This window comes from Fistularia commersonii, chromosome 21, assembly GCF_037954325.1.
Source record: "Fistularia commersonii isolate RoL2024-O1a breed Wild chromosome 21, RoL_Fcom_v1.0, whole genome shotgun sequence".
Taxonomy (NCBI): domain Eukaryota; kingdom Metazoa; phylum Chordata; class Actinopteri; order Syngnathiformes; family Fistulariidae; genus Fistularia; species Fistularia commersonii.
The window spans coordinates 1805264-1824618 of record NC_141304.1 but is presented as its reverse complement, the minus strand read 5'-3'; the positions used below and the strand labels follow the sequence as shown (position 1 = coordinate 1824618).

Genomic DNA, 19355 nt, shown 5'->3' with positions numbered 1-19355 from the left:
AGAAAAAAAAACATAAATACTTCCCATTTTCTACACTTTGTTTTTTTTTTCACAGCAAACTTTATTTTTGTAACGATGACATAGAAAATGCCTTAAAAAAAAAAAAAAAAAAACATAAATACTTCCCATTTTCCACACTTTGTTTTTTTTTTTTCACAGTTAAGTTTATTTTTGTAACGATGACATAGAAAATGCCTTAAAAAAAACAAAAAAAAAACAAAAAGAAAAACATAAATACTTCCCATTTTCCACACTTTGTTTTTATTTTTTTCACAGTTAAGTTTATTTTTGTAACGATGACATAGAAAATGCCTTAAAAAGAAAAAAAAAACATAAATACTTCCCATTTTCTACACTTTGTTTTTTTTTTCACAGCAAACTTTATTTTTGTAACGATGACATAGAAAATGCCTTAAAAAAAAAAAAAAAAAACATAAATACTTCCCATTTTCCACACTTTGTTTTTTTTTTTTCACAGTTAAGTTTATTTTTGTAACGATAACATAGAAATTGCCTTAAAAAAAAAACAAAAAAAACCATAAATACTTCCCATTTTCCATACTTTGTTTTTATTTTTTTTTCACAGTTAAGTTTATTTTTGTAACGATGACATAGAAAATGCCTTAAAAAAAAAAAAAAAAAAAAAAAAAGAAAAACATAAATACTTCCCATTTTCCACACTTTATTTTTATTTTTTTTCACAGTTAAGTGAATTTTTGTAACGATGACATAGAAAATGCCTTAAAAAAAAAAAAAAAACATAAATACTTCCCATTTTCCACACTTTGTTTTTTTTTTTTTCACAGTTAAGTTTATTTTTGTAACGATAACATAGAAATTGCCTTAAAAAAAAACAAAAAAAAACATAAATACTTCCCATTTTCCATACTTTGTTTTTATTTTTTTTTCACAGTTAAGTTTATTTTTGTAACGATGACATAGAAAATGCCTTAAAAAAAAAAAAAAAAAAAAAAAAGAAAAACATAAATGCTTCCCATTTTCCACACTTTATTTTTATTTTTTTTCACAGTTAAGTTTATTTTTGTAACGATGACATAGAAAATGCCTTAAAAAAAAAAAAAAAAAAAAAAAAGAAAAACATAAATACTTCCCATTTTCCACACTTTATTTTTATTTTTTTTCACAGTTAAGTGAATTTTTGTAACGATGACATAGAAAATGCCTTAAAAAAAAAAAAAAAACATAAATACTTCCCATTTTCTACACTTTGTTTTTTTTTTCACAGCAACTTTATTTTTGTAACGATGACATAGAAAATGCCTTAAAAAAAAAAAAAAAAACATAAATACTTCCCATTTTCCACACTTTGTTTTTTTTTTTTTCACAGTTAAGTTTATTTTTGTAACGATGACATAGAAAATGCCTTAAAAAAAAAAAAACAAAACATAAATACTTCCCATTTTCCACACTTTGTTTTCTTTTTTTTTCACAGTTAAGTTTATTTTTGTAACGATAACATAGAAATTGCCTTAAAAAAAAAACAAAAAAAAACATAAATACTTCCCATTTTCCACACTTTGTTTTTTTTTTTTTTCACAGTTAAGTTTATTTTTGTTACGATGACATAGAAAATGCCTTGAAAAAAAATACAAAAAACAAAAAAAACATAAATACTTCCCATTTTCCACACTTTGTTTTTATTTTTTTTTTGTACAGTTAAGTTTATTTTTGTAACGATGACATAGAAAATGCCTTAAAAAAAACAAAAAAAAAACAAAAAGAAAAACATAAATACTTCCCATTTTCCACACTTTGTTTTTATTTTTTTTCACAGTTAAGTTTATTTTTGTAACGATGACATAGAAAATGCCTTAAAAAAAAAAAAAAACATAAATACTTCCCATTTTCTACACTTTGTTTTTTTTTTCACAGCAAACTTTATTTTTGTAACGATGACATAGAAAATGCCTTAAAAAAAAAAAAAAAAAACATAAATACTTCCCATTTTCCACACTTTGTTTTTTTTTTTTCACAGTTAAGTTTATTTTTGTAACGATAACATAGAAATTGCCTTAAAAAAAAAACAAAAAAAACCATAAATACTTCCCATTTTCCATACTTTGTTTTTATTTTTTTTTCACAGTTAAGTTTATTTTTGTAACGATGACATAGAAAATGCCTTAAAAAAAAAAAAAAAAAAAAAAAGAAAAACATAAATACTTCCCATTTTCCACACTTTATTTTTATTTTTTTTCACAGTTAAGTTTATTTTTGTAACGATGACATAGAAAATGCCTTAAAAAAAAAAAAAAAAAAAAAAAAAAGAAAAACATAAATACTTCCCATTTTCCACACTTTATTTTTATTTTTTTTCACAGTTAAGTGAATTTTTGTAACGATGACATAGAAAATGCCTTAAAAAAAAAAAAACCAACATAAATACTTCCCATTTTCCACACTTTGTTTTTTTTTTTTTCACAGTTAAGTTTATTTTTGTAACGATAACATAGAAATTGCCTTAAAAAAAAAACAAAAAAAAACATAAATACTTCCCATTTTCCATACTTTGTTTTTATTTTTTTGTCACAGTTAAGTTTATTTTTGTAACGATGACATAGAAAATGCCTTAAAAAAAAAAAAAAAAAAAAAAAAGAAAAACATAAATGCTTCCCATTTTCCACACTTTATTTTTATTTTTTTTCACAGTTAAGTTTATTTTTGTAACGATGACATAGAAAATGCCTTAAAAAAAAAAAAAGAAAAAAAAAAAGAAAAACATAAATACTTCCCATTTTCCACACTTTATTTTTATTTTTTTTCACAGTTAAGTGAATTTTTGTAACGATGACATAGAAAATGCCTTAAAAAAAAAAAAAAAACATAAATACTTCCCATTTTCTACACTTTGTTTTTTTTTTCACAGCAACTTTATTTTTGTAACGATGACATAGAAAATGCCTTAAAAAAAAAAAAAAAACATAAATACCTCCCATTTTCCACACTTTGTTTTTTTTTTTTTCACAGTTAAGTTTATTTTTGTAACGATAACATAGAAATTGCCTTAAAAAAAAAACAAAAAAAAACATAAATACTTCCCATTTTCCATACTTTGTTTTTATTTTTTTTTCACAGTTAAGTTTATTTTTGTAACGATGACATTGAAAATGCCTTAAAAAAAACAAAAAACAAAAAAATAAATACTTTCCATTTTCCACACTTTGTTTTTATTTTTTTTTCACAGTTAACTTTATTTTTGTAACGATGACATAGAAAATGCCTTAAAAAAAACCAAAAAAAAACAAAAAGAAAAACATAAATACTTCCCATTTTCCACACTTTGTTTTTATTTTTTTTCACAGTTAAGTTTATTTTTGTAACAATGACATAGAAAATGCCTTAAAAAAACAAAACAAAACATAAATACTTCCCTGTACCTGGAACCATGATCTTCTCCGTGAAAAAAAAAGACGTCATTATCTTTTTTTCTCCCACTCTCTCTCCACAGCGGGTATCCCCTGGACACACACACACACACACACACACACACACACACACACACACACATTTCAAAGCGCTCTAACGCAGCCTTTCCTCCTCCTCCTCCTCTCCAGTGCACTGACACGCCTGCGCCGACCCCCCTCCTCCATCCCTCCATCATCTGTCCCACGGCTCCCACGTCCATTACGGCGCAGGACAGCCGGCATTTGCGTGGAAGAGGAGGAGGAGGGTTGCAGATACAGACGGCAGCAACAATGGAGCGTTAGGATCCGGAGAGATGATGGTGGAGATCTGAGGACCTCCTGAGGAGGAGGAGGAGGAGGACAATGGGCGTCTGGCGCGGACCGCACATATTGGATTAACGCAGAATGGTAACGTTTTCCCGCCTCATCCATCCTCTTGTGACTCATCCTCCATGCGTGGACGTCCGCGCCGCCGTCCCCCTCCCCCTCCCCCGTGCAGCCCACGCGTGTTTGTACGTGCATGTTGGATGAAGCCTCAGGATCCGCAGGCACCTGTTTTGGTTTCCGTCGATCGTAACCACCTTTGCAAACCCCCCCCTCCCTTCTTTTTCCAGCATCACACACACACACACACATGCTGGGCGTCATGTGACGTCACGTGGTTGCAGGAGGAAGAGGAGGAGGAACATCGGACATCTGCGTTGGAGATGAATCCGCGGGAGGGGAATCCCTGCACGGATCTCATCTTCTTCTTCATCATCTTCATCATCAGGAGGAGGTAGATCTTCATCGGCTCTCTGCTCTCCTCTCAGCTGGACAAGAGCGAGGCGTCCACGCTGGGCCTCCCCTCCGCCGGCAGCCACGGAGGATCCGACGGGAACATCAGCGCCGATGGAGCGGCGGCGATGTCTTCTACGGCGGCGGCGGCGGCGCCGGGGGTCACGGTCGGGGTCGGCGAGGGCGCCGGCGAGCCGCAGAGGACGCGCGCCGCTCTGGAACACCTGCAGCAGAAGATCCTGAAGGTGACGGAGCAGATACGGGTGGAGCAGGAGGCGCGGGACGACAACGTGGCCGAGTACCTGAAGCTGGCGCACAACGCCGACAAGCAGCAGGCGTCCAGGATCAAGCAGGTGTTCGAGAAGAAGAACCAGAAGTCGGCGCAGACCATCGCGCACCTGCACAAGAAGCTGGAGCACTACCACAAGAAGCTGAAGGAGATAGAGCAGGTAGGTCAACGCGCGCGCACGTGACGCTCCTCCGGAGGCCTCCAAACATAGACTGAGACTTTCTCGCTTTTAATCCTCGCCCGGCAGAACGGACCGGCGCGGCAGCCGAAGGACGTCCTGCGGGACATGCAGCAGGGTTTGAAAGACGTGGGCGCCAACGTCCGCGCCGGGATCAGCGGTTTCGGCGGCGGCGTGGTGGAAGGCGTGAAGGGCGGCGTGTCGGCGCTCACGCACACGGCGGTGGTTTCCAAACCCCGCGAGTTCGCCAGTTTGATCCGGAACAAGTTCGGAAGCGCCGACAACATCGCGCACCTGAAGGACACGCTGGAGGACGGCGTGGCGGGACACGGCGAAGACGCGCCCACGCCGCGCGCCCTGAGCGGGAGCGCCACGCTGGTCTCCAGCCCAAAGTACGGCAGCGACGACGAGTGCTCCAGCGCCACCTCCGGCTCCGGGGGCGGCAGCAACTCGGGCGGCGGCGGCGGCGGCGGCGGCGGGATCCTCGGACCGCCGGCCGGGAGCCCCAGGCTGGACGGGCACCACCACCACCACCATCACGTGCACGGCTCGTGGGACTCCCTCCTGGAGGGCCTGCAGGAGATCAAGTCCAGTCAGGCGCACATGGAGGACACCATGGAGGACATGAAGGGCCAGCTGCAGAGCGACTACTCCTACATGACGCAGTGCCTGCAGGAGGAGAGATACAGGTGTGCACGGCCGGAGGAGGTCCGGCTCCAGGAGGGAACCTCGTCGGGTTCTCGCGAAACCGCGGAGGGCGGAGGCTCCCGGGCCTTCTTCCCCCTCGCCGGCGCGGATCCTCAGGACGCCCCGTTGTGGTCTTTCCCCGCAGGTACGAACGTCTGGAGGAGCAGCTGAGCGACCTGACGGAGCTCCACCAGAACGAGATGAGCAACCTGAAGCAGGAGCTGGCCAGCATGGAGGAGAAGGTGGCCTACCAGTCCTACGAGAGAGCCAGGGACATCCAGGTGAGAAGGGCGGAGGAGAATCCGGACGAACCGACCTCGGGAGGAGATCCAGGGAGAGGAGATACGTTTCGAAAACCCGACGCGTCGATGGATAAACATCGCGCATCTCCGGATGTACCGACACGCGGGAAAATTAGCATTAGCATTGATTAGCATTCTCTGACCGAGCTCTTCTTCATCTTCCGATCTCCCTTTAGGCTTTTTTTTTTTTTTTTTTTTTGGAAAGCTAAGATTTAGCATTAGCCTAGCCCAGGGGTCGGCAACCTTTAACACCCAAAGAGCCATTTGGACCCGGTTTCCTCGGAAAAGAAAACACTGGGAGCCGCGATTACTTTTTGACGTCTAAAATTAAAATAAAGGTACCACTGTATATATTGTTTTTTATTACCTTTACACTTTGTATAAACAAGTGTGTCGTGTGTTGCTTCTGAAATTCACAAAAGTTTCACAGAGAAAATTAAATTTTATTTATGTAATGAACTCATTTTGAGCTTTGGGCTTTCAGAGCGTGTAGCGGAGCCTTGATCTGAATTTTAAAAATAAATCGGGAACAAAATCACTGTGTCAGTAAACAATAAATATTTGCAAAATATCTTCATAAATATTTATTTTACCTGGTTTATGGGACTTCTGCTCCTGAGCTTCTGCAAATCGGGACTTTACCGGCTTTCGCCAGTGTGACGTTATTTTGAGCGGCGAAAAATAATAATTTCATTTAATATTTCAAGATCACAATAATCTTCCAACTTAGAATTAAAAGTTGAAAAAAAGGAATTAACACAAATGAAAAATACTTCAATTAAATATTTATCATTTATTTTCCCAAGCCGCTCGGAGCCGCAGTGTAAAGATGAAAGAGCCGACCCCCTGGGCTAGCCCCTAGCGATGCTAGCATAAGCTTAGCATGCAGGGAGGCATCCCACCATGCACCTCCCTCCATCCCGACCCAACTCTCCTGAATCTCTCACTGGGGGTCGTCGCTTGACCTCCTTCGGCGCCTCACCGGGCGCTACTATTAGCATGTAACTGTTAGCGCCCCTAGCGTCGCGCTCATCATCTCCCGTCCCTCCCGACGCTCTGAAGTGTCTTCAGACATCGTTGTTGCCGTTCGCAGGAGGCGGTGGAGTCGTGCCTGACCCGCATCACCAAGCTGGAGCTCCAGCAGCAGCAGCAGCAGGTGGTGCAGCTGGAAGGCGTGGAGAACGCCAACGCGCGCGCCCTCCTGGGGAAGCTCATCAACGTCATCCTGGCGCTCATGGCGGTGCTGCTGGTCTTCGTCTCCACGCTGGCCAACTTCATCACGCCGCTGATGAAGACCCGCGCCCGCGTGGCCTCCACCGTGCTGCTCACGCTGCTGCTGGTCGTCCTGTGGAAGCACTGGGACTTCCTGGAGCCGTGGCTGCTGCCCAGCTGAGCGCCGCCGCTCGGCTAAACGCTTCCCACGCCTGGCCAGCAGGGGGCGCCGGAGAGGCGTTTAGCGCAAAAACACGCACAAACTAAACAAACGACGCCTCATCGTCATCATCAAGAGCTTCAACCGTCCCCGTCTTCTCCTCCTTTTTAAACCATTCACAATATCTAGGTCGCCCATCGTCACGTGCGCATGCATGCCCACGCGCGTGCACCGGGGGGGGTCAAAGGTCGCCGCCGCCGCCGCTGCGGTTGAGCTGCTCAAACGCCATCAAGCTGTTTTTAATGTGACTTGTGTTCCGTCTCCGTTAGCGCTCCCTCAGAACCGAATCACTTGACTGCACACACACACACACACACACACACACACACACACACGGCGTCCGGCCGACCGGCATGTCGAACCGTCTCAGACATTTATATCCAGTTTGCAAAAAAAAAAAAAAAAGATTAATGATTGCTGTTTTATTAAAAGATGGGAGGAGGAAATAGTTCCTGTTCTCCAGGTTCTCCATCTTCAGTCTGAAAACTGAAGTTCTTGAAGGTCCTAATCTGTCCGCAGGCGTGGACGAGAAGGTCAAAGGTCGGACCTGTGATTGACAGGTGACCCGTCGGGGTTAAACCCCGCCTCCCGGCCAGGATTGGCTGGCGGTGATATAAGGAGTTAATATAGCTGCAAACATACAGTTTAAAAAAGAAGAAGAAACAAATGTAGCTGATCCGTCTTCTTTTTCTTCCAATCCGATTTCTCAATCCCAATCCGGCGTCGGCGCGGGAAACCGCAAGCGCCCGATAATTCCACTTCCCAGAATTTGTGTACCAATTTGCGGCCTCTTCCGGGTGTTAAGGGTCTCTTTAGCGAGCGGCGGAAATGTAGGACGTGAGGAAAAACTACCCATAATCCGCAGATTATTCAGCCATCGTGCCTTCTCATCGGCGGGATGTTTGTCCGCGCTCAGATTATCCGCATCGGGGTTTCGCGTCTTGAAGACCCACACCGGAGACCGGTATCCCTCCGCTAATCCCGCGGATTATCAGCCGCGCTCTGCAACCCTGGCGGGCGGATCTTGATGTGCGCAGATTGAGGAGAGAAATTGGGATTACGGAGCGGCGCGGCCACTGAATATGGATCAGAGTGAGACCTCTTTCTGTGCAGGATCTTTGAAATGGAAACACATGGCCCAATTTTTTTTTTTTTTTTTTTTTTTCCTCTCCCATATTTTGTTTTGTTTTTAATAATTACTGTCAGGCAAACCCATATGACCATTACATTTATGACAGGTATTCTTACAGTACGAGACGGGACTGAAGGGGGTCGGAGCCGGCGGCCGTCACCGGCCTCTGAAAAGTAAGACATTCATCGTCATTAGATTGTTCCCACTTTCACGTGAAGAGTTCGCAAAACGTAATTTGCATTTGACTTTGTATCAAACAAAAAGGAAAAAAAAAAAAAAAAAAAAAAAAAATCCAAAAAACTCTCGATCAACTAGCAAATTCTAAAAGACCTCGATAGAAACAGCAGAGTAGAAAAGAAAACAAAACAAAACAACAAATATAACAAGCGGAGTCATTCCTGATTTGACCTCGGCTTCCTGTCAAAAGATGCGGAACGTACAATATATTGCTTTCAGGTGCTGAACCCATAAAAGTCGGCCGACCCGACCGCCTCAGAAACACATTCTTCCGCCCGCGGCGTCTCCGACCCCGGGGCTCGGAACTCGACGAACCGTTAAACCGTTGGGAGCTGCCGTGTCTGGACCCGCCGGGAGCCGGGAGGTGAACAATCACAATCGCGGGACCGACGTTCCCCTTCGCAAAAGTGCAGCTGCTGTCCGTCGTCCGTCCGAGACGTCCGGGAAACCGGGTCGAGCGAACGCGAAGGTAAGGCCGGCGTGTCGGCGGGTGACGGGTGAGACGTTTCACGTGAGTTGAAATTGAAAATGACGAGAAAAAAAAAAAAAAAAAAGGAGGACTCAGGATGGAAGATGGACCGTCCGAGAGGAACCGCCGTACATATATTTAAAAAAAAAATAAAAATCCAGACTCCAGCGGCTGCGTTCCCCTCCGGCGGGTCGTCAAGGCTTTCGGAGAGACGGGCGGACGGCTCGGCGTTCGGCGCGACGAGCCGCCGCCGCCGCCGCCCGCTTTTCGTCGGCGAAAAGCTCGGCGTTCGGAATCCTCCGCCGTCGATCCGAGAGTTTAGATTCAAGTGATTGTTTCGTGGCGTCCGGCGGCGGCGCGGGGAGGGGAGGGGAGGGAGGTGGTCGGGGTCCGTAAACCAACCCTGGTTTCCGGCGCCGACGGGCGGACTTCACAGCGAGAGGCGTCTAGGCGGACCTCTGGGTGTAGAAGAGAATGTAGGCCTGAGTGTTGCAAACCTCCTCCACGCTGCAGACCTTCATCTCGGAGTCGTTGCAGTGGACCCAGAAACCTTGACGGCGGAAAGAGAAAGACGGAGAGGTGAATCCTGCCGCGCCCGAGTTCCGCCATTCCGGAATCCCCTCCTCACCTCCTTCCGTGTTGTAGCAGTATGCGGTGTAGTGCCCTGAGCCGAAGCCTTTCCCGTGATGCATCACGACGGCCGACAGATCGTAGGTGCAGCCGCCTCGGTGGACGGAGTCGCCTGAGTCTGCGCAGCAGTAGGGCTTGATGTTCAGCACCTGGTCGAAGGCCACGTGGACGCCGATTTTCTCCCGATGGTTCCTCCCCGACCACCTGCCTCGGGAGGGGGGGGAGCCGGTTTAGCGTCGGACATAAATCGACGCCGACGCAAAATCTTGTCCGACGTACCTGAAGCGCTTGAGGTGCAGCCGTAGAACCTGAGGTAATCGGTAAATCAGAAGCTGCTTGCACGCCTCTGACAGAACTAAAGGCTTGTGGGACGACTTCCGTCTTCTCTCTGACGGGAACAAACAAACAAACAAACAAACAAACGCGCGTCGGTCGTTTCCTTGGGAACGAACCCCGCGTCTCGTAACGCGTCACGAAATTCAAATCGGGAATAAAAACATGACTTTATGACACGACATCCGTTTTTCTTTTGTTTTTTTTTCAAATTCTGCATTACTGACTGTTGCAGTGGTTGCAGGCGTAGATGTTCCCTTCCAGGGCCTCCATCTCCGTGAACTTGGACAGCATCTCGGTGAGGGTGCAGCTGCGCTGGTAAGTGGCGGAGCCGGCGCCCTTGTCGGCACTGTGGTAGCGCTCGGGGAACTCCAGCGACAAATCCCAGAAGGGCTCCACGGTGTTGGACTTGTGCTTACAAGACAGACACGTCACCTGGAAGCGGCAGAGAAGAAACGTACCCGCGGGTTGACAGCAGTTCCTCCACTTCGGAGAGGAAAGGGTTCCTAATTCAATGTTTTGAAAGAAGGAAAACGTGCTTTACGGACGATAAATACTGTAAATGAAAGAAGGAGGTGAGTTTACCTCGAAGATCGGATGAGGACGTCGTCACATTTGTCGCTCTATCCTTAACTTACACTTAATGCTAGATGCTAAATGCTAAATGTGTTGCTAAACCGTCAACATCCCCGACCGGCTTTGAGCGCCTCTTCCGACGCACCACATCCCTGTAAATATCTCCCGCCGTCTCGCAGACGATGCTCTCCGTCACCGTATCTCGTCCAACACACACACACACCTCGCTCATGATCCTCTGCTGTTCCTCTGGGCTAGCTAGCGACGGGCGAGGCGTCCCACCGTCTTTTAAACGCCGCTTTACGGACAGCGGCGGCAGTGTCGGAGTCAGGCGCCTAACTCGCAGAGCAAAAATCGTAAAATCCGTAATTCGATGCACACGCAAGTCAAGGTTCCGCCGTATTTTCTCCGCTCTGGATCACATGACTCGGTGGAAAGATGAACCTTGAGCCTCGTGGAGAAGATCCGACCCGGGTCTCCGGGCGAGCGGGCCCAGACACGCCGCGGCTCCCGCTCAAATTCCTTGACGGTGTTTTCCAGGACCTTTCCGGAGACGCTGGTGTTCTTCTCGGTTCAACCCGTACGCCTCCGTGTTTATGTCTCGTTTAAAAGATCGGCGGTCTGCGGCTGGAATGTAAATGATCTCCGCTGGCGGAACTCGGCTCGTTTGAAAGTCGCTAAATCTTTGGCCGAGGTCAAATCGGCAAAGGTGCAAATTCGATTGGCCGCCGGCGCCACGCGGAGGAACGTCTCGACAGACACGTCCGTGACTTTTAACCTGTTCACTCGGGAAAAACATACAAAACTCAGGGTCCACCTGAGCGCGGCCACATATAGAGCCGTCTGTATTTCAGCAGGAATCCTTAGCCGGCCGCTGAACGTAGACGTCAGATGGACGTGTGGACGGTCAGATTTAAGTTATTCGTCTTTCGCGTCGCACACCCGAACCTGCGATCTGCTCTTTTTTGATCACGTGAAGACGCTAACGCTAATAAACGTCAGCCGACGGCCCCTGGATCGGACTCACCTGGCTGAGTAGCTGCCCGTGAAAGATGGTGTTCAGAACCTTTAGCACTTGCTTGGAGAGCTTCCTCTTGGTGATGGGGATGACGATCCTGTGTTTGGAGCCCTCCGTGTCCAGCTCCTGCTGCACCTTGTCCAGGAGCTCGCACAGGAACTCCTGGGCGTCCTGCTGGTCGTAGCCGCGGAAGGCGGGGATGAGGTTCCACACGGAGTGCAGCATGGCGAAGGGGGACACCAGCGACCAGCGGCCCGACCACATGACCCTGAAAAGTGTATGCAGTTCATGGCACAGAGACACCTGCTGGCGCGCGGAGCATCGGGGCTCTTTGGGTTGGACCAGCTCGGCGGCCTGCAGGGGGGGCGGGGCACTTTCTCTTTTGCCCACTGGCAGATTCCAACCGCCGGCCTTCCCGAGGGGACACCCCGGCGGCGCCGCCGCGTCGCCGCCGCCGCCGCCGCCGCCCACGACGCCCGCCGCCGCCACCCCCTTCACGCCCGGCGAGTGATTGGTCTTGGCCAGCAGCTCCTCGGTCTCGCACAGGTCCAAGGTGAGAAAACACTCCCTGAATTTCTGCAGGTGGCTCAGCACTTGCAATATCGAGTTCATGTAGCACGTGTTCCCCAGGTTGCGCAGACCGGTGACGCCCGGGGCGAGTCTCCGCCGCGTCACGGCGTGGGTGGAGTAGTATCGCCTCAGCCTGGCGGCGCGGCCGTTCTGAGGCGGCTTTCGCGACAGGGTCAGGAGGGAAGGCTTCTTCGACGGAGGAGGTAGGCGTTCTGGGGGGTCGCGGAATTTGCGAGGGATGAGTGCGATGGTTGGACGCGGTGCCTGAGTAAGGAGCCGAGCGCTCTTCCTGGGGGGGACGTTGCCGAGCTCTTCCAGGAGTCTCCTTTTCACCTCCTTCTTTTGTCTCCTCGCCTCCTCCAGCTTGTCCTCCCGCTCTTTCTGACGGTCCTGACGTTTGCCCGTCCACTTCCGGAGCATCTTCCCGAGGAGGGCCTTCCTCCGGTGCCGCAGGGCCAGCTGCATGGCGGGCTGCGGGCCGCCCTCCCCGCCGCGGGGGGCGCTCTCCCCCCACGCCGCGGAGCGCAGCGAGCGTCTGCCGGGGCTCCGGACGGTCGACAGCGCCCCGCGGAGGAGCTTCAGGTCTCCCTCGGCGTTATCGTTGAGGACGTAGTCTCCGCAGGCGAAGCAGAACACGTCCAGCTCGCGCACCTCCATGGCCAGCGGGTGGCGCGACTCCTCAAAGTGTTTCAGCGAGTGCTCCTCCATGAAGCGTCCGCACGCCACGTGGGAGCACTTGAGGCACGCCCACACGGAATCCGTGGTGCTGCAGTCCACGCAGTGCCATTTCTGCGGATTGAGGATGGAGTGGTCTTGGCCCAAGCGGAGGCGCCCCACGTGCTTACAGCGATCCATGGCTCCAGATGCGCATGTGGCCTCAGCGGTAGGACGCACGTCCCGCAACCGAGCGCCGACTCATTCTGGAGGGACAGGGAGGAGACAGAGTGAGCGGGCCGAAGGGGGGAAAACACAGGAAGTCCGGCCGGACGTTATTTATCCGACGCCGGACTGATGACGCTTTGCGCGTAGTATGAATTACGTCACAATTCCAACAGCTACGTGCTAATACCTGACACGATGTGGTAATAGCTTGGATAAGAGAATGAGAGCGCTCTGACACGCTGGGGTGCAATGGGCGGGAGAAAACTGTCTTTACTTTAAAGGATGGTCACGACGCTAATTTTGCATTTCCCGCGGGGGACAAGAATGTCGTCTTTCCGCCGAGGATTCCTCAACGGTTAGCGGTATGAACACAAACATAGCGGCGGCCTGCTAACGCCGCACACGTGGTGAATTCCGAAACCGAGCGCCTCGCGTCTCCACGCGGCTGCCGAGGTCAGAGGACCACGCCGGGTCGACGCCGCGGAGAACGGGAGACCGGCTGAAGGCCCCGCACTCAAACCTACAAAACTCAACGTCTGTAAAGCTTAAGAGAAAAAGGAAATGGAGGGAGATAACGACAACAATAACCCCTTTTCCTCCCAGAAGAGCTCAGAATTGGAATTTAAAACACCCACAATACCATGCTTTTCAGGAAGGTCGTGGCCAGCGTAGTTTAAAGAATTGCACCACAAATGAACGGTGGATCTCCGGGTCAGTCCCAGGTCCCCCCCTTTCTTCTTGCCCCCCCTGGGACCACCTGGATGCTGAACCTCCTGCACCCTAAACCGGCTTGACTTCTCCACGTCTGTCGGCTGGATTAAAAGCGGAGCTGGGGCGTTTGGGGGGGGGTGGGGTGGTTGGAGAGAGACACCGTGCAGGCTTGAAGGCCACGCATGTATGCTCTGCTTCCGTTGAACATGCTTTTTTTTTTTTTTCACCTTTAAAAAGAAAAAGGATCGCTTCTGCAGGTGGTTTGCAGCGACTGGGAGCGGAAGGGGGGTGGCGGTGCACCGGGGAATTAACGAACATTTCACGCGTCTTTGCAGGGAATAAACTTTTTTTTTCTTTTTCTTTTTTTTTAATTTAATCACCACTTCCACGCAGGGGAACACGGAGTAACTTGCAACGGCTGAAATACCGGCGGTGCTGCAGAGTCGGAGGAGGGGGGCGGCAGGCTTTCCATTCTAATGAGTCGGTTAGCGGTAATCCCTGTAATTGTCTCCACCGCCGGTAACAGCGCTGTGTGCGGCACCGTCCTTATCCCTCCGACCGGTGACTCGAATGAACGGCCCGCCGATTCCCGGGATTTCTAGATTAGTGTTCAGAAACCGACAACTTGCGAGCCGGTGCAACTGGTCCGAAACGCCCCGGCGGTGTCTGTCTGCGCCCTCGGGCGGCGTTCACGGGCTGCCCGTCCGGCGTCGCCGTCCACCAGCGTCGTTAAATAAACCGGGCTGCCTCCGTCCGGCTCCCCGAACCCCGCGGCTCTCGGCGCCGAACCGCGACCGCCTGAACAAAGAGCAGCCGTCGGGGGGGAGCCGCTCTCCGGGAAACAAACCGACAACTTTGTCGCTCCGAGGCAGCCCAGCGAGCGGAGAAGTTAGCTAGCGCCGCTAGCCGCTAGCTCGGCGAGGGGCTAGCGCTGCCCCGTCCGCTACGCCCGCACAAAGCGCACTTTATCCGGAACAAATGACAGATGTGTCGGTAGCTCCGGCCGCCGTTAGCCGCGGGGGCTAGCGCGCCCGCCGAAGGAACCGGCCAAGTTCACCCCGCGGTTGTTGTTGTTGTTGTTGTTGTTCGGCAACACCAACCGGGCTTAGCGCGCTAACCAACTGCGCCGTTTGAACGTTTTAAAAGAAAAAAGAAAAAAAGAAAAACTCCCCGGTGACATCCGTCACGGGGGGAGCCGGGCGAAGAGGGCAGCGCGGACACCCGGCCTCCTTCCCCCCGGCTCCCCCTCGATTGTAACCCCCCGATAGAAGCCGGGCGGCCGTTACCATCTCCCGGGTCCATCCGTCCGGTACCGCGGAGGGGCTGCTTGTTGTCCTCACTCAGATTGAACAACCCAACTCCCGACGCGAGCCCGGACCCCGCCGCTCTCATTGGACAGCGGCTGAGCGCAAGCCGGCCTCTCATTGGACGGGGACCCCGTGCGCGATCCGGCCTCTCATTGGACCGCGGCCGAACGCAAGCCGGCCTCTCATTGGCGGAGCGCTGGAACAACAGGCAGCAGGCCGGACCGCCAGCATGTCCACCCACCGAGGCCACATGGAACAATAAGCCAGGCTCGACCGCCGGGCCGGGGCACGGAGGACAACCCTGGGGGGGTGGGGAGGCTGACCCCGGCGGCCTTCACCATCCCCACCCCCCTCCAGCCCCTTGTGTCAGCTGGTTTAATCTGATAACATGCCCTTTGAGGACGAGCGCGGCCGGGCCCGCCTAATTCCGGTCCCGAGGCTCTGTCATGTGGAAGAGCCTTGCGTGGCAAAGACGGCGGGCTGCCGCACCAGTGGACCCCTGAGTGAAAATGTGCCAAGTATTAAATCGAATAGACCGAAGGAACGCACGGAGGAAAGGAAACTCTGGCCCGGGGTTGTTTCTATCGGCTGGCAATCCTTGGGAAGGGTGAAACACAAGGAACAACAGAAATCAGTCATTTGCTCGTTGGCTTCAGGCGCCACGTGGATCCTCTCTGCCTCAGAGACATTTTTCCACACTCCCGTTTTCGACTTGGACACGAACAGACGAGGGTTATTCGAGGGAGACTTTCACTTTGATCCGCCGGGGCCGACGCGAATTTGGACGTACCGGCGAAATAAAACTGGCGGAAGTGCGATTGCGTTCGCTGACATGTTTCACTGCAATTGAGCTGCTTTATAAACCCATGATTCATCCGTACAGGTTTTTGTGCAGTTGAGAGTTCAAAAACAAAGAAAAGTCAGAAAATGTAGCAAGATAACTGGGGAAAAAATCCATATCCTATCACTGCTAAAGGTCTCTCGAGGGTTCTTATTATGCAAAGTCAGAAACGGAACGACACATAAATTCTCTCCACCGTTTAACTTTAATAGACGTTCCCAGCAAACAGCGGGGTAACGGTGATGTTCAGGAAGTACAAAATATAAAGTCGACGCTCTGAAAAAAATGCCTGGATATTCGCTGATCCACAGGACCGGAATTTAACCGACACAAACACCGACAAACAGATGTCCGCGGCGCCGCTGTGGGCTCACCGCACGTTTCCCCCGGGGATTTGCAACTTGCGGAGTTTGTTGAACAGCTCCAGGTACTGGGTCATGGTGTCCACGCAGTCCGCCGGTGCGAAAACCCCTTCGGGCTTAGCGGCGAAAGCCGACGGCAGCTCGGGCACGCCGGGGCCGAGGAAGGACTGCATGAATTCCTTCATTAGATTCCAGCAGTCTCCGGGAACCACGCAGGGGCAGTACTCGACCTGAGGTACCGCACCAGCGATGGATTTAGTCGGGGGGGGGGGGGGGGGGGAATACGGAGAAACATCTGTCTGTCGCTTTTACCGAGCTCTGTTTCCATACCTCTACGGATATCCCCCTCGCGCTGGAGCTCATGGTCACCGCGCCGACTTTTATCAGGAAGTCGCAGTAGCGGTAGCGCGAGCCGCGGCTCTCCACTTTGTGCCCCTTGGCGTTCTGGAAGTGGCTCTTCAGCTTCACCATGAGAACGTCAAAGTTGGCGTCGGCGATGAGGCAGGGTCCGCCTTCGAACAGGGCCAGGCAGCTCAGGGGGGTTTCCGAGTTGTGCATCACGTACAGGAGCTTGGACGGCTGACCTGGGGTGGGCGGATAAGACAAGACTAACTGCGATTAAAGAAGCCGCCGGAACTCACGGGGTGTGCAGCAACGTCGATTAAGTCACCTCCTTAACATGACGCTAACAAAATGCTAAAGTGCGCCGTCTCAAAGACGAGAGCTAGTCAAATGTCTTATTTGTTTGAAATTCTGCCCTCGGAGCTGTTTATGCTGCTACATAGCAGTTCCTCCGTACGGTTAACCCGCTCTTGCCGAGGGGAAGAACATCAAGATGCTCAGTAAATGTCCTTCTCATTCAGTTGGGGTTCCAAAAGGTCATCCCAAACTCTGTGGATGTGCTCGCACATTGCAACGCACAATCCCAGTTTGACAGATTGCATCAGCCGCGTAGCTGCGGCAAAAATAATCAAGACTGAGGTAGCGATCGATTTGGGACCCCACAGGCCGGGATGTGCACGGATGACTGCGGACTCTCTGCACAGACGGCTTGGAGGAAAAATCGGCATCCGTGAAGCCAAAGAGGGACCCTCTCCGGTGGCGCCCCTGGTCTCCAGACATCCCAGACTGACCATCCGGGAGACATTTTTGACTGCGGGCTAAGTCGGCGCTTCATGAGCTTTTACTCACAACATGGAATTAAGACACCTGGAGACAGCGAGCCCTCTGTTTGAGAGTAACAGTCGCCGAGACGCTTGTTTTGAAGTCGACTTTGTACAGAGTGGCTCATTGTGAAGCGGCTCATTGTTCAGCTCATTGTTAACTGCATCGTTTCCCCAAAGGGAGGCGCCAAAGTCAACACAAACTGAGAGACCACAGCCGTGTGAACTTCTTCACAGCGAGTCAACCTTCTCCATCTAACCCTATTCCCTATATCCTCCTCTCTCACACCAACTAACTTCATATCCTCTCTTGCTACACCCATAAATCTTCTCTTCTCTGATCCCTGATGAGGTCCCACCTCCACCTTGAACTTCTCTGTTACCCCTACGGCACACCGCACCACTTTCTCACAGCGAGCATACATGTCTTGCACCAGTCTTAACAGACTTCTCCGCCACACCAGACTTCCTCATACAATACCAGAGTTCCTCTCTCAGCACCCTGTCATATGCTTTTTCAAAGTCTACAAAAGCGCAATGCTGCTCCCTCTGACCTTCTCTGTAATTCTCTATAAGCATTCTCAAAGCAGATACTGCATCTAGTGTATACTGTCGTAGGGAAGTGAAAAGATAACACCTCTCCCTTGTCTTATGGTTGTATTCAGTAATGTCAGCCACAGACTACATGGAGAAGTAGCCAGCAACACTCCTGATAATAGATGGAGCAGATTGATATCTACCATACTCCACAAAACAGACAAGCCTCAACATTCAAATACTTGCTACAAAATAATTTAACTCGGTCAGGATAATTCATTCATTATGTATGATGCTTATTCTGTATGTTCTGTGTGCTTGTGCCAATCCCTGCTGTCACTCTGGACTGGCGGTCGATCATATGGCAACATGTATGTAGAGATATACAACGCTCACTCTCTCGTTCACATCTCTGGACAATTTAGAGGGAACCCCGAGCAGAAATGAGGAGAACATGGAGACTCACCACAGAAAGCCCCCCCCCTGTGGAAAACCAATCAGTGACCTCCTTGCTGTGAGGTGGAAGCACTCTAGATAAAGATTCACTTATTTACCCAGTTGACTTTTTAATCAACATAATATTGTATCATATCACTAAATTAGTTTGTGGAGGAAACACACTGTGCTGGATTTATGATTTTACACTGCTTTGAATTTCTGCCTAAAAGATGCAGGATTCTACAAACGCAAAATTAGAAAAAGCAGAAAGTGATGAAGGCCAGTGGGAAATGAAACAAGCCTAGTTAAGCGTTAGTGTTGTGATAAACCTTAAAACAATGAATTGACAGGCAGAGAAGGTGAAAGACACTGGGTGACACTCTCCCCTGCAGGGACGGGTAGCACTTAATGTCCTTTAACTCAATACTGGAATGTCTGGAAACTATAATCTTCACAGTGAAACCTCACTTCTCTCTAAAAGTGGGTGGGTTGTACGTTACCGCTGACGTTCCCAGTTGCATGGTAGGTCTCACAGTCCACGCAGAAACTGCCCTGTTTCACGGCGCCCAGTTGCTCCAGCTTCCTGTGCAGGATGTCCACCGTTTGCTGCACACTCTTGCCCTCGGCCACGGGCACCTGGCACACACTGCAGGGGGGCGAAGCGGACAAGTTAACGGACGCCGCGCCGGTTGAGTGCGGCCCCGGAAACAGTGCGGTGCAGTCGGACACAGGGAGCAGCTCCGTGGGGGAGATAGAGGAGGATGAAGGCAAACGCGGCGGCAGCAGCGACCGGGTGGAAAAACCGCTTAAATATTCCCATTCTAAATATTACATTTTATCATTTAATCCGGCCGTAAAACATGATGAAATAAGCCTTACCAAGTGACTCCCATTGGCGTTTTCTTTCGCTCGCTTTCTTCGGGGGTACTTCCGGTTGGCACTCACCGGCTTCCGGTTAGCTTGATTTTTTTTTTTTAAGTCAGTATCAGCGAGGCACAACCTTCGTCGTTTACAATACTTACTATTATCATAGCGTCGATTGATTTTTTTAGCATTTGTGAT

The 19355-nt window shown here is 49.5% G+C and overlaps 3 protein-coding genes across 5 annotated transcripts; 1 reads left to right on the top strand and 2 right to left on the bottom strand.

Moving 5' to 3' along the window:
* Window positions 1-3480: 3480 nt before the first annotated feature.
* On the top strand, window positions 3481-10067 carry tmcc2 (transmembrane and coiled-coil domain family 2). Its single transcript, XM_086168071.1, has 5 exons — window positions 3481-3830; window positions 4235-4648; window positions 4736-5355; window positions 5499-5634; window positions 6749-10067. The coding sequence occupies exons 1-5, from the start codon at window positions 3828-3830 to the stop codon at window positions 7046-7048; spliced, it is 1473 nt and encodes a 490-aa protein (XP_086024197.1). The 5' UTR covers window positions 3481-3827; the 3' UTR covers window positions 7049-10067.
* Window positions 8205-15058, bottom strand: usp49 (ubiquitin specific peptidase 49). Of its 3 annotated transcripts, XM_086168070.1 has the most exons (7): window positions 14932-15058; window positions 11492-12972; window positions 10116-10323; window positions 9835-9943; window positions 9554-9759; window positions 9328-9475; window positions 8205-8385 (listed from the first exon to the last, which is right to left on the bottom strand). In XM_086168070.1, the coding sequence occupies exons 2-6, from the start codon at window positions 12905-12907 to the stop codon at window positions 9372-9374; spliced, it is 2043 nt and encodes a 680-aa protein (XP_086024196.1). In that variant the 5' UTR covers window positions 12908-12972; window positions 14932-15058; the 3' UTR covers window positions 8205-8385; window positions 9328-9371. The 3 variants fall into 3 exon arrangements, with proteins under 3 accessions (XP_086024196.1, XP_086024195.1, XP_086024194.1); XM_086168069.1 differs by lacking the exon at window positions 8205-8385 and having other exon boundaries at window positions 8475-9475; XM_086168068.1 differs by lacking the exon at window positions 8205-8385 and having other exon boundaries at window positions 8475-9759.
* A 927-nt stretch (window positions 15059-15985) lies between these two features.
* med20 (mediator complex subunit 20) lies at window positions 15986-19322 on the bottom strand. Its single transcript, XM_086168206.1, has 4 exons — window positions 19173-19322; window positions 18794-18939; window positions 16486-16739; window positions 15986-16385 (listed from the first exon to the last, which is right to left on the bottom strand). Exons 1-4 carry the CDS (start codon window positions 19184-19186, stop codon window positions 16164-16166), a joined length of 636 nt encoding a protein of 211 aa, XP_086024332.1. The 5' UTR covers window positions 19187-19322; the 3' UTR covers window positions 15986-16163.
* Between the last annotated feature and the right edge of the window lie 33 nt (window positions 19323-19355).